This window comes from Hypanus sabinus, unplaced genomic scaffold (genome assembly GCF_030144855.1).
Source record: "Hypanus sabinus isolate sHypSab1 unplaced genomic scaffold, sHypSab1.hap1 scaffold_2444, whole genome shotgun sequence".
NCBI classification, from domain to species: domain Eukaryota; kingdom Metazoa; phylum Chordata; class Chondrichthyes; order Myliobatiformes; family Dasyatidae; genus Hypanus; species Hypanus sabinus.
In genome coordinates this window covers 1-22,500 of record NW_026780565.1, presented here as the reverse complement: position 1 = coordinate 22,500, position 22,500 = coordinate 1, and the positions used below count along the sequence as shown (strand labels likewise).

Here is a 22,500-nt window from a genome sequence, read left to right as displayed (position 1 = left end):
GGGCGGTGAGGAGGGAGCCCCGTGCCGAGGGGCGGTGGTGATGAGGGAGCCCCGTGCCGAGGGACGGGGCGGTGGGGAGGGAGCCCCGTGCCGAGGGACGGGGCGGTGAGGAGGGAGCCCCGTGCCGAGGGACGGGGCGGTGAGGAGGGAGCCCCGTGCCGAGGGGCGGTGGTGATGAGGGAGCGCAGTGCCGAGGGACGGGGCGGTGGGGAGGGAGCCCCGTGCCGAGGGACGGGGCGGTGAGGAGGGAGCCCCGTGCCGAGGGGCGGGGCGGTAAGGTGGGAGCGCTGCGCTTCTGGGGACGTGGGGTGCAAGAAGGGGGTAAGGTCATTTGAGTATTTTGGAGATTTTTTTGTGCCGAGGTGGGGACCCGAGGCCCTAATTTGTAAAACGAAGTCCGCTCCAGCTCCTACATCGAGGATTCTGACAAAACCATACACTGCAACAATCTGCGAATCTAATTCCCGATCTTTTCCTCCACAGCTTCCCACTGGGAATACGACGGTAAGTTTCACTAGAAACATCAACACGCGGATTCGCTCCAGTTCCAGGTTCCCTGTTTATTAATCCCCAACACACCGGGAAAGTGAGATGGGACGGTGTGGAGGGAGCTTCACACTGTGTCTGACCCCGGGAGTGTGTGATGGGACGGTGTGGAGGGAGTTTCACTCTGTGTCTGACCCCGGGAGTGTGTGATGGGAAGGTGTAGAGGGAGCTTCACACTGTGTCTGACCCCGGGAGTCTGTGATGGGACGGTGAGGAGGGAGTTTCACTCTGTGTCTGACCCCGGGAGTGTGTGATGGGACGGTGTGGAGGGAGTTTCACTCTGTGTCTGACCCCGGGAGTGTGTGATGGGACGGTGTGGAGGGAGTTTCACTCTGTGTCTGACCCCGGGAGTGTGTGATGGGACGGTGTGGAGGGAGATTCACTCTGTGTCTGACCCCGGGAGTGTGTGATGGGACGGTGAGGAGGGAGTTTCACTCTGTGTCTGACCCCGGGAGTGTGTGATGGGACTGTGTGGATGGAGCTTCACTATGTGTCTGACCTTGGGAGTGTCTGATGGGACTGTGTGGAGGGAGCTTCACTATGTGTCTGACCCCGGGAGTGTGTGATGGGATGGTGTGGAGGAAGCTTCACTCTGTGTCTGACCCCGGGAGTGTGTGATGGGACAGTGTGGAGGGAGCTTCACTCTGTGTCTGACCCCGGGAGTGTGTGATGGGACTGTGTGGAGGGAGCTTCACTATGTGTCTGACATTGGGAGTGTGTGATGGGACAGTGTGGAGGGAGCTTCACTCTGTGTCTGACCCCGGGAGTGTGTGATGGGACGGTGTGGAGGGAGTTTCACTCTGTATCTGACCCTGGGAGTGTGTGATGGGACGGTGTAGAGGGAGCTTCACTCTGTGTCTGACCCCGGGAGTGTGTGATGGGACAGTGTAGAGGGAGTTTCACTCTGTGTCTGACACCGGGAGTCTGTGATGGGAGGTGTAGAGGGAGTTTCACTGTGTCTGACCCCGGGAGTGTGTGATAGGATAGTGTGGAGGGAGCTTCACTCTGTGTCTGATCCCGGGAGTGTGTGATGGGACGGTGTGGATGGAGTTTCACTCTGTGTCTGACCCCGGGAGTGTGTGATGGGACGGTGTGGAGGGAGCTTCACTCTGTGTCTGACCCCGGGAGAGTGAGATGGGACGGTGTGGAGGGAGTTTCACTCTGTGTCTGACCCCGGGAGTGTGTGATGGGACGGTGTAGAGGGAGTTTCACTCTGTGTCTAACCCCGGGAGTGTGTGATGGGACGGTGTAGAGGGAGTTTCACTCTGTGTCTGACCCCGGGAGTGTGTGATGGGACGGTGTAGAGGGAGTTTCACTCTGTGTCTGACCCGGGAGTATGTGATGGGACGGTGTAGATGGAGTTTCACTCTGTGTCTGACCCCGGGAGTGTGTGATGGGACGGTGTAGAGGGAGTTTCACTCTGTGTCTAACCCCGGGAGTGTGTGATGGGACAGTGTAGAGGGAGTTTCACTCTGTGTCTAACCCCGGGAGTGTGTGATGGGACGGTGTGGAGGGAGTTTCACTCTGTGTCTGACCCCGGGAGTGTGTGATGGGACGGTGTAGAGGGAGTTTCACTCTGTGTCTGACCTCGGGAGTGTGTGATGGGACAGTGTGGAGGAGATTCACTCTGTGTCTGACCCTGGGAGTGTGTGATGGGACAGTGTAGAGGGAGTTTCACTCTGTGTCTGACCCCGGGAGTGTGTGATGGGACGGTGTAGAGGGAGTTTCACTCTGTGTCTGACCCCGGATACAAGATTCAAGGGAATTGCAGACCTGGGATCCCGGCAACGACGGGAATCCGGGACGATGAAGTGACTGGAGTTACAGGAGGACCGAGATGTGGAAGGGTGATCAGAGGTATCAGATGTTGGTTAGAAAGGTATGTGAAATGTGGGCTGCGGGGATTGCTGCAAGCCAAGCGGATCACGGTAACGCAGCAGTCAGCGTGACGCTATTACGTCTCCGGGCTCCGGAGTTCAGTGCCGTGAAGAGTTGGCGTGTTTCTGGTCCGCGTTTCCTCCCGATGGTCAGGTTTTCTCCCGCAGTCCACAGACGTACTGGACAGGGGTTTAATTGGTCATTGTAACTTGTCCTGAGATTAGGCTGGGGTTAAATCGGGGGTTGCTGGGGGACCAGCTTCCAAACTGTAGCCTTAAATTAAAAAAAAAGCCAAGTCAGGGAGACAGCAGTGTTGTTGAACCAGGTTCAGGGCGCCCGACCGGGACTTTGTGTGAGTTTTACTGCCAGCCACGTTCAGGGTTCACCTTAGCAGGAACGAGCCCCTGTCCACACCCCCTGCTGCATCAGGAAAGCAGCCAACACGATGATGAATCTTCCCGCCCTGCTGGCTCTCTCTCTCTCCTGAGAACACGTACGCCAGAGTCAGGGAGAGCGGTTATCAGGGCTACTCTTGGCCTCTTACCCCTTTTCCTCACCTGCCTATCCCCTCCTGTGAGGAGTGGCCAAGTGGTTAAGGCCACTAAGATCTAGTGATCTGAAGCCTTGGCTGAGGCTGCAAGGCACTTAACCACACATTGCTTTGTGACGACTCCTGTGCCAAGCTGAATGGGTCCTAATGGCGTGGAGCAACTGCATTTCTTTTCCATGAAAAAACCTTGCCCAGGCTTGTGCCCTGGAAACTTTCCAAGGTGCAAATCCATGGTCTAGCAAGACTAACGGAGGCCTACACACACATACATACATCACCTCCTCCCCTGTCTTCCATAGTCCGCTCCCCTCTCTGATCAGATTCCTTCATCTTGAGCTCTCTAACTATTTCATCTATCCTCTCCTCCATCACCTGGCTTCACTGCCTTACGTTGGCCTTTCCTGGTACAAATTTGTTTTTGTCCAGGAAGTGCCGAGAGGAGGTCCGGCTTTGGGCCGTTTCTGTTTTTTTGTGGGGTGGGGTGGTTAGGACATAAAGCAAATAGCTTCAGCCACTGATCTTCAGATAGGAAGAGTGTAGATTAAATTTAAAATGCAGCTCTGAACAGTGGGTCCCTTAAAGCCGTGAATCACGGCTAATGGGAAGGCCAGACAATGCTGATTAAATGCATTTAGGTGTCTGCGGTGTGGGTGTGAAGGTTGTGAGTAGCTCACAGAAAGCATCGTGGGTGCTTCGTAAATATGAAATTGTCCTTTGATCTTTGGCACATACAATGCCGTGTAGCCTCTTCCTCCGAGAACATCTCCATACGATGCCTGTCTCACTTTGTCGAATAAAAAGACTACTTCACATCCACCTGTACTCCTCACATGACAACACCTCCCATTACCTTCACGCTCGTCCCCCTTCCCTCCCCCCACAGTTTTATTCTGGCCTTAAGTCCTGAAGAAGGGTCTCGGTCTGAAACGTCGACCATTTATTCATTTCTATAGATGCTGCCTGACCTGCTGAATTCCTCCAGCATTTTGTGTGTGCCTTGATCCCCCAATCGCTCTGGTCGTCATTCTTGTACGCTGCCTGTGCTGCACTGCATGTCCCTGTAACTCCAACACCCTGTTCTAGTTTTTACTGCCTCCATGTAATCGAGAACCAGAATCAGATATAGAAACATAGAAAACTTACAGCACAATACAGGCCCTTCAGCCCACAATGCCGTGCCGAACATGTCCTTACCTTAAAAAATTACTTAGGGTTTCCCATAGCCCTCTATTCTTCTGAGCTCCATGTCCCTGTCCAGGAGTCTCTTAAAAGACCCTATCGTATCTGCCTCCACCACTGTCACCAGCAGGGCACTCACCACTCTCTTGCCCCTGACATCTCCTCTGTACCTACTTCCAAGCACCTTAAAACTGTACCTTTTTGTGCTAGCCATTTCAGCCCTGGGGAAAAGCCTCTGACTATCCACACGATCAATGCCTCTCATCATCATATATACCTCTATCAGGTCACCTCTCATCCTCCGTCACTCCAAGGACAAAAGGATGAGGTTACTTAACCTGTTTTCACAAGGCATGCTCCCCAATCCAGGCAACATCCTTGTAAATCTCCTCTGCACCCTTTCTATGGCTTCCACATCCTTCCTGTAGTGAGGCGACCAGAACTGAGCACAGTACTCCAAGTGGGGTCTGACCAGGGTCCTATATAGCTGCAACATTACCTCTCGGCTGTTAAACTCAATCCCACAGTTGATGAAGGCCAATGCACCGTATGCCTTCTTACCACAGTCAACCTGCGTAGCAGCTTTGAGCATCCTGTGGACTTGGACCTCAAGATCCCACTGATCCTCCACACTGCCAAGAGTCTTGCCATTAATGCTATATTCTGTCATCATATTTGACCTACCAAAATGAACCACCTCACACTTATCTGGGTTGAACTCCATCTGCCACTTCTCAGCCCAGTTTTGAATCCTATCAATGTCCCGCTGTAACCTCTGACAGCCCTCCACAACACCTCCAACTTTTGTGTCATCAGAAAATTTACTAACCCATCCCTCCACTTCTTCATCCAGGTCATTATAAAACTCATGAAGAGTAGGGGTCCCAGAACAGATCCCTGAGGCACACCACTGGTGACCGACCTCCATGCAGAATGTGACTCGTCTACAACCACTCTTTGCCTTCTGTGGGCAAGCCAGTTCTGGATCCACAAAACAATGTCCCCTTGGATCCCATGCCTCCTTACTTTCTCAATAAGCCTTGCATGGGGTACCTTATCAAATGCCTCGCTGAAATCCATATTCACTACATCTACTGCTCTTCCTTCATCAATATGTTCAGTCACATCCTCAAAAAATTCAATCAGGCTCGTAAGGCACGAACTGCCCTTGACAAAGCCATGCTGACTATTCCTAATCATATTACTCCTCTCCAAATGTTCATAAATCCTGCCTCTCAGGATTTTCTCCATCAACTTACCAACCACTGAAGTAAGACTCACTGGTCTATAATTTCCTGGGCTATCTCTGCTCCCTTTCTTGAACAAGGGAACAACATCCGCAACCCTCCAATCCTCCAGAACCTCTTCTGTCCCCATTGATGATGCATAGATCATCGCCAGAGGCTCAGCAATCTCCTTCCTCGCCTCCCACAGTAAACTGGGGTACATCTCGTCCAGTCTCGGTGACTTATCCAACAAATGCTCCAGCACAACCTCTTCCTTAATATCTACATGCTCAAACTTTTCAGTCCACTGCAAGTCATCACTACAATCACTAAGATCCTTTTCCATAGTGAATACTGAAGCAAAGTACTCATTAAGTACCTTTGCATTTCCCTCTGGTTCCATACACACTTTTCCACTGTCACTTTTGATAGGTCCTATTCTCTCACGTCTTATCCTCTTTCTCTTCACATACTTGTAGAATGCCCTGTGGTTTTCCTTAACCCTGTCCGTCAAGGCCTTCTCATGGCCCTTTCTGGCTCTCCTAATTACATTCTTAAACTCCTTTCTGCTAGCCTTATAATCTTCTACATCTCTATCATTACCTAGTTTTTCGAACCTTTGATATATTATCATTGATTTTGGTGTCGTGTCAGTAGTTACTGTATGACAGCAGTACAGTGCAAATACATTAACTCTCCTCAAATTATACATATAAATAAATGATGCAAAAAATTGTAGGGGTTAATGGACCATACAGAAATCTATTTATTTACTAGAGATACAGCGCACTGTGGGAGGAAACCAGAATGCCCAGGGGAAACCCCTACGTTCACTGGGGAGGGCATACTGACTCCTTATCAGAATCGAACTCTGGATTCTGATGCCCCGAGCTGTAATGGCATCGCGCTAACTGTGGGGCCATCTGATGGCAGAGGGGAAGTAACAGTTCCTGAATCATTGAGTGTGGCTCCTCAGGTTCCTGTATCTCCTCCTCGACAGTAGCAATGAGCAGAGGACGTGACTCAGGTGGTGAGCGTTGTTGTCGCCTTTTTGAGGCACCACGTTTTGAAGATTCCGGCAGCGGGTTGTGCTGCCTGCAACCAGATGTTTCTCACTGTAACTCAGCACACGTGTCGATATTAAACAAAACGTCACCAATGTCAATTCTCCAGGTCCTCTGGGAGTCAAACACTGGCAGGAAGAGTTTGTGTACTGCGGCAAGGAAGCGCAGTCCCCCATCAACATCCAGACGCTGAATGCCCAGTATGACCGCTCGCTGAAAGCCGTTCGGTTAAGCGGTTACAGTGACCCATCCTGTGACGCCTTCACCCTCTCCAACAACGGCCACACAGGTGAGGAAGCTGCATTGACCGCTGCCTTTCAGATGCAGGGACATGAACGGGGGGATTTGAAAAAATAAGCTTCATTTGTCATATGTACAGTGTTTTGCATCAAATCAGATCAGTGAGTATGGAACTGGGCAGTCCACGTGCCCACAATATGGACCACATGCAGGCAGCTGGGATTAAATTGGCATCTTGGTCAGCAGAGACTTCGATGGTTCCTGTAATGTACCACAACCCACTCCACACCATCTTTACTGGGTGAAAGGCCCTGCCGACAGCAGCTCACCAGAGCCTCTGTCCTGGGCCGATAGAAGGTTGACTGACCCCTATGGCTCCACCACAACCTGGGCAAGGACCCTTACTATCCCGGGGATAAGGTTCTGTGGCTCTGGGTTTTTATGGGATGGGGTTGCCGGCCTTATACCCGACCCTCTTCCTTTTACAGCCGGGTTTGGGATCCCCTCCCCATCTGGCGTTCCCACTGTTTTGGTCACCTTGCTCACCGGGTGATGTACTGAAGCCAACTGGAATGGTCCTCACTGTGAGCTGAATGTCTTCTCTCCCTCTCGTCCACATCTTCAACACATTCCGAGCCCGAGAAAGCGAGAGAGATACACAACAGAAACAGGCCCTTCAGCCCATCAACTCTGTGCCGGCCATTACGTTAACATCATATTCTCCCCATGTTACCCATCATTCCGCCAACCCTCCTCCACTCATCCACAGGTCAGGCAGCATCTGTGAAGGGATAGGGACGCTGTTTCAGGTCTAAGACCAGAGCATACGGCCTTGGAATAGAGGAGCGTCCATTTACAACCCAGATGAGGAGGAATTTCTTTAGCCAGAGAATGGTGAATCCATGGAATTCTTTGCAAAGGCCAAGTCTGTATGTATATTTAAGGCAGAGGTTGATAGATTAGTCAGGGTATGAAGGGATAGTGTGAGAAGGCAGGAGACTGGGGCTGAGAAGTAAAGTGAATAGGCAGATGGATGAAGGGAGAGTGGGAATAGTGACAGAGGGTGGGAGGTGATGGGTGAGGAGTAGTGATAGGCAGACAGAGGTGACGAGGGGCAGCAGAGGGTGGAATCTGATAGAAGAGGGAGGTAGGGCATAATGGAGATGGATAAGGTAGATGGAAACGGCTGAGGGGGGATCTAGTGGGGGGTGTGGGTGATGGGCAGAGCAGGGGTGTAGAAGTTGCTGAATGGATCAGGAGGAGAGAAAGGGACAAAGGGGGAGCAGCTGAATGTCAATTAGACTGGAGAGGGTAACAAGAGAAGGCGGGCGTAAGGCAGGGTGGCATTGAGATGGGGTGGGGTGTAGGAGGGAGGGGGACACAGGGATGAGGAGGGGTCACAGATCAGGTGGGGTGTACAGGAGACAGTGGGAGGTAACAGGGATAGGGTAGGGGTGTAGGGGCGGGGGTCAGGGATAGGGCAGGGAGTAGGAGGGGGAGAGAGAGAGAGATGTGGAGGAAGGGGGAGGAGGAAGGGGAGGGAGAGAAAACAAATGAACCTCATTGGAATTGGAAATAAATGTGGGTACTGTAATCACAGCAACATTGGAAACTGCAAACTGCCTTTTCCGAACACTCTGTTTTGGAAAGCGCTACACGGCTATTAAAACAAAAATCACGCATCTTAAAAGTTTCTCCCTCTAGGCAGTTAATCTGATCAACCATTGTACTTTGCCACCCCACCCTCCCTCTATCTGTTACCCCTGTCCCCTCTGCAAGCACCTTAAACCACTTCTATAATGCCCTTAACATTGTAAATATGTGATGGCATTTATGCATATTTTATTCCATGTCCAGACTTTAACCCCTTTATTTTCATATTATTTATTCTTTATAACTTGAATGTTGTTTACGCACCACAACAAATTCCTGATCTATGGCAAGTAAAGGTCTGTGTGTGAGACAGATGGCCACTGGTGTGATTTGGTCATCAGAGGAGGAGAGTTTGTCCGTGCTCTACTCTCTAACTGCCCTCTTGCTCCCTCCCTGCAGTGCGGATGGACCTCCCATCCACCATGTACATCAGCAGCTTGCCCCGGAAGTTCCGAGCTGCGCAGCTCCACTTCCACTGGGGGAGCCTGGTGTGGCCCAGTGGATCGGAGCACCTCGTTGACGGAGAGAGGGCACCTGCCGAGGTAGGAACCTTTGCCCCCTCATCCCCTTCTCCCATCCACCGAAACCTTTGACTACAGCGTTCCCCTCTGACCCTTACTCCAGGGACAGAGTTTAAACGTCGGGGTGATGGCTCGGGTGAAAGCCTCTCATGCTTGTCACCAGGGACCACTGTAATGGCCACTTCCCCTTCAGTCCGCATCTCACACAGCCCCGGACCGAGTTGGAACAAATTCAGGCTAAACATGGGAGTAACACGGTGGTGCAGTGGTTAGTGTAATGCTTTATGGAGCCAATGAGCCAAATTCAATTCCCACCGCTGTCTGTAAGGAGTCTGCACATTCTCCCCGTTACTGTGCAGATTTCCTCCGGGTGCTCCAGTTTCCTCCCACATTCGAAGACGTTCGGGTTAGGGTTAGTGTGATTACGGAGAGAAGGTAGAAGAGTGGGATAAATCAGCCATGATGGAATGATGATGGGCCAAATTCTGCTCCCGTCTTTAATGGGCTTGTTACTCTTCCCCAGCTCTGCTTTGCAAACTCTGGCCCCTTCGTGGTCCCTCCTCCCATAGTCCTGAGTGAGAGGGTAGAGCCTGGGGGAAGCTGCTGGATGTGGGGACTAAAATGAGATGATGGTAGACGGGTGTTTGATGGTCACTGCGTTCCGGGAGTCTCTGATCAACACTAGTCTGAAACGGTCCTGGTTCTCCTTGATCCACGGGAGCCACCTTCCTCAGCCACCCCGCTGAGGGTTTCCAAAATCCAAAAACTGACGCCCCAGTGGCTGAACGGCAAGATCACAAGACAAAGGAGCAGAAGTAGGTCATTCGGCCCATCAAGTCTGCTCCACCACTCCACCATTAGCTAAACTATTCTATGTCTAATTCCGATTTCTGGCTTTTCTCCCCCCATATCTCTTGATACTCTGACTAATAGATACCTGTCAATCTCCTCCTTAAACACCCTCAATGACTGGGCCTCCACAGCTGCATGTGGCAACAAATTCCATAAATCCACCACCCTCTGGCTAAAAAAATTTCTCCTCATCTGTTTTAAATGGGTATCCTCTAATTCTAAGACTGTGACCTCTTGTCCTGGACTCACCCACTGAGGGAAACAGCCTTTCCACATCTACTCCGTACAACCCTTTCAACATTCGCTGTACTTCGCACAGAGTTCCCATGATCACAACAGCAGTGTTTACAATCTGTTTTTTGTTTCTCCCAGATGCACATAGTTCATTACAACTCGGAGAAATATCAGAACTTGTCAGAGGCCATGAGGAAGGCGGACGGGCTGGTGGTCCTGGGAGTTCTGCTGGAGGTGAGGTTTCGATGGGTCTCGGTCGTGCTTTAGAGTAGGAATCCTGCATGTAAGCAGTTCCCCCTACTCTTCTTCTGGTTATTCTCTCACCCCTTCCTATCACCTCCCTAGGGTTGTCCTTCTTCCCTTCCCTATCAGATTCCTGCTCCTTCACCCGGTCTTATCTTTCACCTGCAAACTTATCCCCTTCCTTTCCAGTGCTCATGAAAGGCCTCTGCCTGAAAGGTCACTGTTTATTCCCCTCCACCACTGTTGCCTGACCTGCTGAGTTCCAACTGTGTGCGCTGCTCGGATTTCCAGATTGTGTCTGTGTGAAGTTTACACTGTAAACCGGGCAGCTCTAACCTCCAGCCATTAGATGGCACCACTTTCTCAGAGTCAGAATCAGGTTCATTATTACTGACACTAGTCCCGGAATGTACTGTGTCAGCAGTTCAAACATTACAATAAGTTACAACAAAGACAAATAATGAGGTAGTGTTTGTGGACCTTCACACATCTGATGGCAGAGGGGAAGAAGCTGTTCCTAAAATGTTGAGTGTGGATCTTCAGGCTCCTGTACCTCCTCCCTGATGGTAGTAATGAGAAGAGGGTACATCCTGAGCGATGAGGGTCCTTAATAATAGATGCCCCCCCTCCTGAGACACCACCTCTTGAAGATGTCACCAGTACAGCTGTAGAGATTGCAAGTCTTTAGTGACATACTAAATCTCCTCACACTGCTCATGAGGTAGATCTACACTGTGTGTTGAGTTGGATAGATCCTCTGGGAGGTCGACACCCCTCCTCCCTTGAAAAGTGATCCCTGTCAGACCGATTCTATTTCTGTAGCAGAGGATAAGTTTACTTCTGGAACGTTTCTCTACAGAAGGATTGTTGGTGTAAATAAGTGGGAGATAATTGTGCCACTCCAGTGAGGGCTCCAGGTATAGTTATGGAAGGGAGAGCAGTCCAGTCACTCCTGTGCTGACCATGCAGCTAATTCCAGAGAAAGCCAGAGATGACAAACCTCCTGATTCTGCCGCAGCTTCCCACTTCCCGGAGAGAGAGCATCTCCAACAATCCCGAGCAATATCTCAACCACCAAACACAAACACATTTCTAAAGATGTGCCACAGAGAGAATTCTGATAGGTTGCATCTCCGCCTGACCGTACAGAGGGTTGTAAGCTTGCCTGCTCCATCACGAGTACAACCTCCTTACCACTGAGGACGTCTTCAAAAGACGGTGCATCAAGCAGGCTACTATCTCATTGCTGCCATCTCAGAGGGAGGAGGTGCAGGAGCCAGAAGACACACACTCAACATTTTAGGAACAGCTTCATCCTCTCCACCATCAGATTTTCTGAATGGTCCATGAAGACTACCTTACTACGAATAAACTCTTCTCAGGTTTCCATCTGTGTACAATTTTAACCAATGTTTCAAAGACAAACTCTGCCATTTTCATCAGGGACGATACCTGGGCAGGACTAGTCCAGTGGCATTTATATCCCCCTGTCATCCATCCCTCCTGATTGGCTGAGGATGAACCAATCAGGTTTCTGCTGTCCCACCATATTTACCATCAAATTCCAGTTCTTACTTAACTCCTGTGTGAACAAAATGCCTCAAACATTGTGGGGAAGGTACTAATATTGCACTTATTTTTATTTAATTAAGGTTGGCAAATTTAAAAATCCAGCTTATGAAAGTATCCTGAGTCACTTGGAATCGATCCCATTTGCAGGTAAGGCACCTGTGCACGAACACCATGAGCCCCAGCTGTCAGGAACCGCTGCATCAGACTGTCACTGCAAGCATCCTATAACCCCGGCTATCCTTCACCAGTGCTGTCCTAGCTCAGTACGTTAGTCCACTGGCTCTGGGTCAGGTTTGCAGCCCTCTCCATTGGGGTCAGTCCGAAGCTGCAGGGAGAACCAGAGAAGGATTCATTTCTAGTGGAATGCGTTTACACCACCAGAAAACAGGCCCTTCGGCCCAACTCACCCATGTTGACCAAGTTACCAACCTGCATTAAAGATAGCTTCATTTGTCACATGTACATTGAAACAGCTTCGTTATCATCAGTGACTGACACAGGATGAAGATGGCCCATGCCTGAACTCACTAACCCTTTGTTGTATGTCTTTGGACTGTGGGAGGAAACCCGAGGAGAACGTACTGACAGGGGTGGGAATTGAACCCCAATCACTAGTGCTGCAAGGCGGTACGTCAGCCTCCATGAATTTGCCTGCATTTGGCCCTCAACTCTATAAATCTTCCCTATCTGTATTCAAGCACCATCCTGAAGGATTTCTTCTATCCCACTGTTCTCTCTGTGACCTTTGATGTCCTGACCAATCGCCCTCAGTTTTAAACATACTCAATAACTTGTCCTCCACAGCCATCTGTGGACTTCACTGCTACAGATTCACCACCTTCTCGATAAAGAGTATTCCTCCTCCTCCTCCTCTGTTCCAAGGGCCCCTTCCTCACATTGCCCTAGACTCCCCCACTCAGGAAACATCCTCTGCACGTTTACTCTAACCAGGCCTTTCAACACAAGCTGGGTTTCAACAAGATCTTTCCCCTCTCAGGTCCAAAGCCATCAAACCAATCTTTTGTCCACATTAATATCTCTACCTGTGTTGTCACTTGCTTCGGGAAATACAGACTTTGGCCCCCGTGTTTAACAACGTTTCCCCAACGACCTACCCCTATTTGACTTCCCAAAATACATCATCTCAAACTCACTGGGACCACACTCTGCCAATTACCTGGACAAATGGTTGTAGATCTCCTTCTGCAGATACTGCCTGACCTTATATAGAACAATACAGCTCATATTGGGCCCTTCAGCCCACAATGTCTCTGCTGACCACGATGCTGAACTAAACCCAGTCCTTCTGTTTGCACCTGGTCCAATATCCCTCCATTCCCCACCTGTTCACATGGTTTACAGTGTCTTAAACATAGACATGAGGTTCTGCAGATGCTGGCAATCTTGGCGCACGCACACACACCCACAGGGACTCAGCAGGTCGGGCAGCTTCTATGGAGAGGAATAAACAATCGACGTTTCAGGCCGAGATTCTTCACCAGGATGGGAAAGGAAGGTGGGGCTATTTCTTCAACACACGGTGGGGCAGAGGAACAGGTCTATTGAAGGGTCTCAGCTCACAACAGTGACCGCTTAAGAGTGCTGCCTGACCTGCTGAGCTCCTCCAGTACAGTGTATGTGTTATATAGGAACACGCCCTTTGGCCCATGATGCTAAAATAAATTAAACCTCTTGCACCTGCAATGATCCACACCTCTCCATTCCCTAAACGTCACGACTGTAGCTGCCTCCATCACCCCATTCCAGGCACCCTCTGGTCTCTGTGCAAATGAAACTTCAGAATCAGGTTTAATATCACTGACTTGGGACATAAAATTTGTTTTTTTTTTGCGACAGCAGTATATTGCAATACATAATAATAAAAACTATGAATTGCAATAAAGTGATATACATCTTCAAAGAGGGAAAATAGTGAGGTAGTGTACATGGGTTTACTGTTCATTTAGAAATATGAAGGCTGAGGGGAAGAAACTACCCTTGAAACCTTATGACTGAGCACTTCCGGCTCCTGCACCTCCTCCCTGATGGTAGCAATGAGAAGAGGGCATGACCTGAGCGATGGGGAGGGGGGTGGGCATTAATGATGGATGCCACTTTTCACCTTTTGAAGTGTCCTCGATGCTGGGGAGGCGAGTGTCCATGATGGAGCCGGCTGAATTTACAACCTTCCGCAGCCTTTTCCGCTCACCTGCAGCGGCCCCTCCATAACTGAGTGCTCCCCATGGCAGAATTCTACACATGCCCTTTAAACTTGCCTCCTCTCACTTTAAATGCATATCCTCCAGTATTCAATTTTACTACCCTGAGAACAAAGACTGTCACCCTACTAATGCCTCTCATAGTTTTATAAACTTCTGTCAGACCTCTCCTCAGCCGTCAACAGAAAATAACCCAGGTATATCAGGCCACTCCTTCGGTTCAGGAACAATTATCACCCTACAGCTATCAAGTCCAGCTCCTGGCCTTCACGTGTGGCTTAACTACTAAGCCTGGTGGAACCGTTTCTACTGACAGAAGGGGCAAAGGTTACTGTGCTTTAAAACCAGTCACTTCAGGCAGATGGGGCTTGGCAGGTCACTTAGGAGAAGGAAAGCTCTGATCTCAAACCCGACCTGCCTTGTGGCTCCACCCACTCAAGGGGAAGGCTTCGGGAGTGAATCCAGAGTTAAAATCCGGAGCTGGAATCCTCAAGGCAGTCAATGTCATGTTCAGTTCAACATCAACTAACAGCTTCTGCGACGTTGCTGGTGCCAGACTGTGTCAGTATCTACTGCCCCTTTGGATTCATCAGTTGTGCTGATAGGGGGAGCCTGTTAACTCTCCATGCTGTACTGCTCTGGCTTGTGCATCACGTAGACAGCTAGGACACAATATCTACGGTCAACCTCGACCAACAGAGGCCTCAATCTGTAAATTCTATTGCATTTCTGAGTCATCCTGTAAATACTTGTTAGAAAAACGTAGTAGACGGTAATATAATACTTTGATAGTAGGTTTACTCTGAACTTCATTTCCTGTACCTTCTCATTCTGCTAAGTTTTCTTTCCCAATCCAGTACTTTGTATTGGTTCAGACTTCCTGCAGATTTTTTGGGATTTGTCAGGAAGACCTTTCCCTTTTTGCTTCTAGTTCTGACCCCAATTCACCGTGTCAACCCTCTGACAGTGCAGCGAACTGGGGGTTACAGCACCAGCAATCTGCGATTTGGGGTTCAGTTCCCTCCGGTGTGGTGGTGTAGTAGCTAGTGTAAATGCCTTACAGCGCCAGCGATCCGGGTCCAGTTCCCACCGCTGTCTGTAAGGAGTTCGCATGTTCTCCCCATGACCACAAAATCCCTCCGGGTGTTCCAGCTTCCTCCCATGTACCAAAGATGTACAGTTAGGGCTAGCAAGTTGTAGGCATGCTACGTTGACGGCAGAAGTCGGGTGACAAACGTGGGCTGAACTTCAATGTATGAGTGACGAATAAAACTAATCTTTACCCTCTGGGGGTACGTGGGACTCAGACAGTGAGAGAGAAGCATGTCCTTTTAAAACTGATGAGGAGGAATTTCTTTAGTCAGAAGGTGGTGAACCTGTGAAATTTATTGCCGCATACAGCTGTGGAGGCCAAGTTATTGACTGTATTTAAAGTGGAGATGATGGTTTTTGATTAATTGGGGCGTCAAAGGTTGCAGGGAAAAGGCAGGAGAAGGAGGTCAAGAGGGATAATCAATCAGCCATGATGGAATGGTGGAGACTTGGGCCAAATGGTCTAATTTGACTCCTAGAGGGATGTTAGGGTGATGGGAACACACACACACACTCTTTTGTACAGGACTGTAGCAACTACACAGCTGCCACACATAAAAACTGATCTGGGTCTCTATTGTGGACCAACAGTGGGAAGGGGACAGGGAGAGGGGAATCATTGTTGGGAAAAAGGGGAGAGGGAAGGAGCGGGGAGCACTAGAGAGACCATCTGTAGTGATTACTAAACCGATCGTTTTGAATCAAATGACCTCACCTGGTCTCTCAGGGCTGGGTACGTCTGCACCTGTACCACCCCTACCCCACCCTGGTGGTACTCCTCTGCCACGTGTTCCACACCCCTCCCAGTGCTCCACCCAACAGCCTTTGCTCCCACCAGGTTTACAAACTCTCTCTCCGTTCCACACTGTCAAATACAGTAGTGCAAAAATCCTAGAGATGCTAGCTATATATAAACACATGCCCAAGACTTTTTCCACAGTACCGTATGTCCTACTGTCTTACCCACTGAGTTGATACTAACCTTGCTGTTGCTTGATTCCTCAGGTCAGGAGGTGGAGATTCCATCTTTTGATATCCGGTCCTTGCTCCCTAAACGACTGGACCAATACTTCACCTACCGAGGCTCTCTGACCACACCACCCTGCTTCCAGAGTGTCCGCTGGATTATATTCCATCGGCGCGTTCTATTATCCCTTTCCCAGGTATGTGGCCATCTCCAAATCCAACAGTGACTTCTTCCCCTAAAGGCTGGCGAGGATGTGGGTCACAAGTGGATTGGGGCGACATGGTAGCGTAGCGGGTTAGCATAACACTCTACAGTGCCAGCAACACGACTTCAATCCCTGCAGCCGCCTGTAAGAAGTTTGTATGTTCTCCGTATGACTGTGTGTGTTTCCTCCAGGAGCTCCGGTTTCCTCCCACAGTCCAAAGGTGTTCGGGTTAATATAGTAGGCTATTGGGTCACATGGGTTTAAATGGGCAGTAGAAGTTTGGTGGGTGGAGGGGCTGTTACCTCTCTAAAATACAGGAAGTGATTCGTACAGATATATTTAAAGGGTAACTGGACAAGGAACAGAAAGTAGGTGGTTACACTGTTGGATTAAACAAATGGAAAAAGCTATTCATGCAAAGTTGAGCGTTACAGCCAACATTGACTGATGGGCCAAATGGCCTCTCTCTGTACCATTGTATAATTTTTTGTAAGAAAGTGGAAGTAGGGACAGTGATCACAGGGAACACAGATCACTACAGCACAGTACAGGTCCCCATCTCCTGAAGTTTAATCCTTCCCTCCATCTGCCTATCTAAGAGTCCAATGTATCTGCTCTGGCAATATATTTCACACACCCTTCAGTGTATTAACAAAGCTACCCCTGACTCCACCCAGCCACGCTTTCCTCCACTCACTTTAAAATTATGCCCTTTCGTATTAGCCATTTCAACCCTGGGAAAAAGGTACTGGCTGTCCACACCATCAATCTCATCAACTTGTAAACCTCTATCAAGTCACCTCTCATACTCCTTCACTCCAAAGGGAAAAGTCCTACCTTGTTCAACCTTTCCTCACAAGACACGCTCTCTAATCCAGACAGCATCCTGGTAAATCTCTTCAGCGCTCTCTCTAAAACTTCCACACCCTTCCTATAATCAGGCGACCAGAACCAAACAGGTGCTCCAAGTGTGGTTGAATCAGGGTTTTATAGAGCTGCAACATTATCTCGTGGCTCTCAAACTCAAATCCCCAACTAATGATGGCCAACACTTCGTACAACTTAACGACCCTATCAACTTGCGTGGCAACTTTGACTGATCTATGGGCCCCGAGATCCCTCTCTTCCTCCACACCGAGAATGCTACCATTAACCCTGCACTCTGACTTCCAAAGTGAATCACCTTCCTTTGCCAGATCGAGCTCCATTTGTTGCTTCGCAGCCTGGCCCTGCACCCCATCAATGTCTCATTCCCCATCGGTGTCTGTGAGGAGTTTCTATATTCTTTCTCTGACCACATGGGTTTCCTCAGGTGCTCCTGTTTTCCCCACAAATATACCAACATTCAATAGGTTTCAATGAGATTCTCCCCCAATTCTCCTAAACTCCAGCAGGTACAGCCCCAGAGTCATTAAATGCTCCTTATATAAATAACCCTTTTATTCCTAGCATTATTTCCACAAACTTTCTCTGAACCCTCTCCAGTGTCTACTCATCCTTTCTTCAATAAAGGTGCCCAAAACTGAGCACAATAATCTACACAAGGCCTGGCCAATGGCTTATAAAAGCTCAATGTTACACCTTTGCTCTAAAATTCTAGTCCTGTCTAAATGAATGCCAACATGACATTTACCTGCCTTGCCGATGACTCAACCAGCAAGCTGAACTCACAGGGATCCTGTACGAGGACTCCCAACTCTTTCGTAAAAGCAATGCAGTAACTGCTACTCTATCTTAATATCAAACTCTACTAGAGTCAGCATACTATTGCTACCTCTAAATAAACCAAATAAAAATAAAAGATCTTTTTTAAAACCCAGGTGGGTGGTAGGAACTCCTTAGCAGAGAGGACAGATGAAATTAAATTGTCAGATTGGGTGGGATGGGGGGACTGGACAAAGTGATGGGTCTTGGAATCACTTCTTGGGAGGGAGGTGGATTCAGAAAGCATTACGGTGGACCTAGGTGATGTCTCCAAGCACCATAACTTGTGGGACTCTACATAAAGAGGATCTCAGCAGGTCAGGCAGAATCTTTGGAGGGGAATAAACAGTTGATGCTTCAGGCCGAGACCCTTCATCAAAGGAAGGGAGAAGAATGAGGGGAATAGGCTGAAGGCTGTGCTGTGGGATTGGGTGCACATTGAACACGATGAGGAGAACAGCCTCCTTTTACACGGCAGCATTTCATGGCACTGCTTGTCTGAGGTATGATTTAGTCTGGGACCTGCGCTTGAAGAGGGTGGTGTCAGTGGGTGGGATGTGGGGTTTGGAGCCAGGGTGCTATGATGGAGTGGGGGGGGGGGGGGGAGAGAAGAGAGGAATGCTTGGACCCCATTCCACTTTGCGTGGGTGTTATAGAGCGCCACAGCTGAGAAACAGGCCTTTCGGCCCATCTTCATGCCATACTGTTATTCTGCCTAATCCCAGCAACCCGCACCTGGACCTCCATATCCCTCCCATCCACGTACTTACCCAAACTTATAAATAACCATATAACCATATAACAATCACAGCACGGAAACAGGCCATCTTGGCCCTCCTAGTCCGTGCCGAACCCTTAATCTCACCTAGTCCCACCTACCTGCACTCAGCCCATAACCCTCCACTCCTTTCCTGTCCATATACCTATCCAATTTTACCTTAAATGACACAACTGAACTGGCCTCTACTACTTCTACAGGAAGCTCATTCCACTCTTTGAGTAAAGAAATACTCCCTCGTGTTTCCCTTAAACTTCTGCCCCCTAACTCTCAAATCATGTCCTCTAGTTTGAATCTCCCCTACTCTCAATGGAAACAGCCTGTTCACGTCAACTCTATCTATCCCTCTCAAAATTTTAAATACCTCGATCAAATCCCCCCTCAACCTTCTACGCTCCAATGAATAGAGACCTAACTTGATCAACCTTTCTCTGTAACTTAATTGCTGAAACCCAGGTAACATCCTAGTAAATCGTCTCTGCACTCTCTCTAATTTATTGATATCTTTCCTATAATTCGGTGACCAGAACTGCACACAATATTCCAAATTTGGCCTTACCAATGCCTTGTACAACTTTAGCATTACATCCCAACTTCTGTACTCAATGCTTTGATTTATAAAGGCCAGCGTTCCAAAAGCCCTCTTCACCACCCTATCTACATGAGACTCCAAAGCCCTCTTCACCACCCTATCTACATGAGACTCCAAAGCCCTCTTCACCACCCTATCTACATGAGACTCCAAAGCCCTCTTCACCACCCTATCTACATGAGACTCCAAAGCCCTCTTCACCACCCTATCTACATGAGACTCCAAAGCCCTCTTCACCACCCTATCTACATGAGACTCCAAAGCCCTCTTCACCACCCTATCTACATGAGACTCCAAATGTTGAAGTTGAACCTGCACCCTCTGAATGAAGAGGTTCCCTCAAACATTTCACCTTTCACCCTCAACCTATGACATCTAGTTCTAATCACACCCAACCTCAGTGGAAAAAGCCTGATTGCATCTACCCTATTATACCTTCAATTTTGCAAACCTGTATCAAAAGGCCCCTCATTCTCCTTTGCTCCACGGAATAAAGTTCCAGCCTATTTGATCTTTCTCTGTAACTCAGGTCCCCAAGTCCCAGCAACATCCTTGTAAATTTTCTCTGCACTCTTTCAATCTTATTGATACCTTTCCTGCAGGTAGGGGACAAAATCTGGACACAATACTCCAAAGACGGTCTTGCCAATGTTTTATAGATCTTCAGTTCTCTGATTTACGAAGGCTGATGTACCAAAAGAGCTCTTTATGAGCTTATCTACCAGCTATGCCACTTACAAGGAATCAAGACCTATACTCACAGATCCCCCGTTCCACCTCACTTATTGTCGTGCAAGGTTTATCCTTGGGAGGGGCAAGTGCTAGCAGTGCTGTTTGAGATCTTACTGTGCACAGGTTGGCTGTTGTGTTGGCAACGTTGAAGGCACTGAGCAGCAACCTTTCCCTCCCGCAGTTCAAGACCCTGAGGACTGGGCTGTTCCGCACGTCAGCTGACACAGTGCCAAGTCTGCCATTGGTCAACAACTTCAGAGACGCCCAGCCAGTTGGGAACCGGCGAGTCAAGGCCTCGTTCCCTGTGGGTGAGTTCCCTATGCTTTTTCCTTTTAAAAAAAAAACGAGTTTATTCATGAGCAAAACACTATACAGTAATCAGGACTGCACAAGACCTTTACACACAGGGGCAGAATTAGGCCATTTGGCCCATCAATCGCTGATTTGCTTTCCCTCTCAACCCCATTCCTCGAGAAGACTACAAGACATGGGAGCAGGGTACCTTTCCACCCATTATTCATAAGCTATTTACACACTCGAGCTCAGGGACGGTGGGACACAGGCAGTCTGAACCTTGGTCTGCCCACCACTTGAGCCTGTGAATGGCCAGTTCACCTGTGCCCAAGGAGTGACCCTCTCCTCTACTTGCCAGGTGACTGTAGATCAGGAAGCTGATGTGAGGTGATCCCCCCAAGCTGGGATGTGGGGTACTTCGGGGGAAGAAGGCAAGGTTAAAAAAGGACACTGCATGCTCCCCCAGGCTGAGAGTAAAGAGTACTTCAGGGGAAATAGGGCGAGTCTGCAAAGGGCACCTCAAAGCACGGGTAGATCGTGGGGAGAGAATCTCTGTTGATATTATCTCTTCCCTGTAGGTTGGGCCGTCCACTTTCGGAAGGCAGTCCAAAAGCTTCTGAAGATGCTGTCGGTGAAACTGCACTGAGTGTCGGGCTCCCCTCCAGTGGGAGCACTCCCAGGCTCTGAAGATGCCCCAGTTGTGGAGGAAGAACACTCTCAGCAGAGAGTGATCTCGCCCTGTCTCAGGAGGAGTGTTTCAGGCTCGTCGGTGGATACAGTGAAGCTCCGCTCTTTCTTCCCCCTCCCCCCTCCCCGTCAACACAGCCACAGCTTCATTATCATCTCTGGATCCAACGATGTGGACACTCCTCTAGCCTGCCCTACCCACCCTTGACCTGTTCACATGTTCACCTTAACCTCTCCAATCTCGTTCTATGCAAATAATGCCTGCTTGGTCACCTGCCCGTCTCACAATGCTACCTGGGACCCCTTACGCTCCAATAGGGCACCACAGTCACAATGATGCTCGTACAGCTCGGGCCGTTCCGAGTTCAATTCTGGTGCCACTTCCAAGGAGCTTCTCTGTTCTCCCCGTGAGTCACAGTCCAGTTGAGAAACCGGCCAGTAGGTCAATTGGTCACTGTAAATTGCCCTGCGATTAGGCTAGAGTTAAATAGGTGGGTTGCTGGGCTGAAAAGGCCTATTCCGTGTTGTATCTCTAAATAATATCTGAGTTGTGTCTCAGAGCTCTGGAATTTCCCTTCGAGTCTCTCTACCTCACTTTCTCTCTTTAAGATGCTTCTTAAATCTTACCTTTTTATGGCCACCTGCCCCGGTATCTCCCCGTGCGTCAGATAGAGCTGGTCAATGTTCCAGTGAAATAGATTTATAAAGTGACATTTATAAAAGTAATCCTCCATTGAGTCATCATCACTCCAATCCTCAGATCTCTCTCGCTATACCCACACCTTGCTCCCTCTCACCTGCTCTGTCACCCCTCCAGGTTAAGCGTCAGTTCCCCCAGAAATTGAAATTTAAATGAAAACACTAGGTAAAAGTAGTTTAATGTTAATAAAAAATATACTTTACACTTGGAGTATTGTGTTCACATCTAATTGCCCCATTATAGGGAGGATGTGGAAGTTATAGAGGGTGCAGAGGAGATTTAGCAGGATGCTGCCTGGATTAGGGAGCATGTCCTTTGAGGATAGGTTGAGAGAGCTGGGGCTTTCCTCTCTGGAGTCGAGGAGCATGAGAAATGATGATACAGGTGGACAAGATAAAAGGCAGAGATGAGTGGAAACCCAGAGACCTTTTTGCCAGGGTGGGAATGGCTAACACAAGGGGCATAATTTTACAATGATTGGAGGAAAGCATACTGGGCTAGTTAGAGGTAGTTTTTCTCCCCTCCTTTACACAGATTGGTGGACGTGTGGAACACACTGCCAGGCAGATACATTGGGGACATTTACGAGACTCATAGATGCAACAAAATGGAGGGCAATGTGGGAGGGAAAGGTTAAACTGATCTTACAGTAGGTTAAAGGGCTAGCACCACATTGTGGGGCTGAAGGGCCTGTACTGTCCTATGTCCAACCTGCTGAGTACTTCCAGTGATTTCTGTTTAACAGCTAACCAAGTGATTAGAGGCAGTCACT

General features: G+C 49.1%; 1 protein-coding gene across 3 annotated transcripts in view; it reads left to right on the top strand.

Annotated features, from left to right (window-relative positions):
• LOC132387967 (carbonic anhydrase 14-like) overlaps positions 1 to 21,938 on the top strand; it is a 23,732-nt gene extending 1,794 nt beyond the window's left edge. For 2 of the 3 annotated variants that reach the window (XM_059960282.1, XM_059960286.1), the window contains exons 2-9: positions 484 to 504; positions 6,553 to 6,732; positions 8,736 to 8,878; positions 10,082 to 10,177; positions 11,839 to 11,905; positions 16,075 to 16,232; positions 20,229 to 20,355; positions 20,920 to 21,938. In XM_059960282.1, coding sequence (XP_059816265.1) covers positions 484 to 504; positions 6,553 to 6,732; positions 8,736 to 8,878; positions 10,082 to 10,177; positions 11,839 to 11,905; positions 16,075 to 16,232; positions 20,229 to 20,355; positions 20,920 to 20,987 — 860 coding nt within the window. In that variant the 3' untranslated portion in view covers positions 20,988 to 21,938. Of the gene's footprint in view, positions 1 to 28; positions 72 to 483; positions 505 to 6,552; positions 6,733 to 8,735; positions 8,879 to 10,081; positions 10,178 to 11,838; positions 11,906 to 16,074; positions 16,233 to 20,228; positions 20,356 to 20,919 lie in introns of those variants that run through there. The other variant, XM_059960285.1, reaches the window with a different exon arrangement.
• Positions 21,939 to 22,500: the final 562 nt, after the last annotated feature.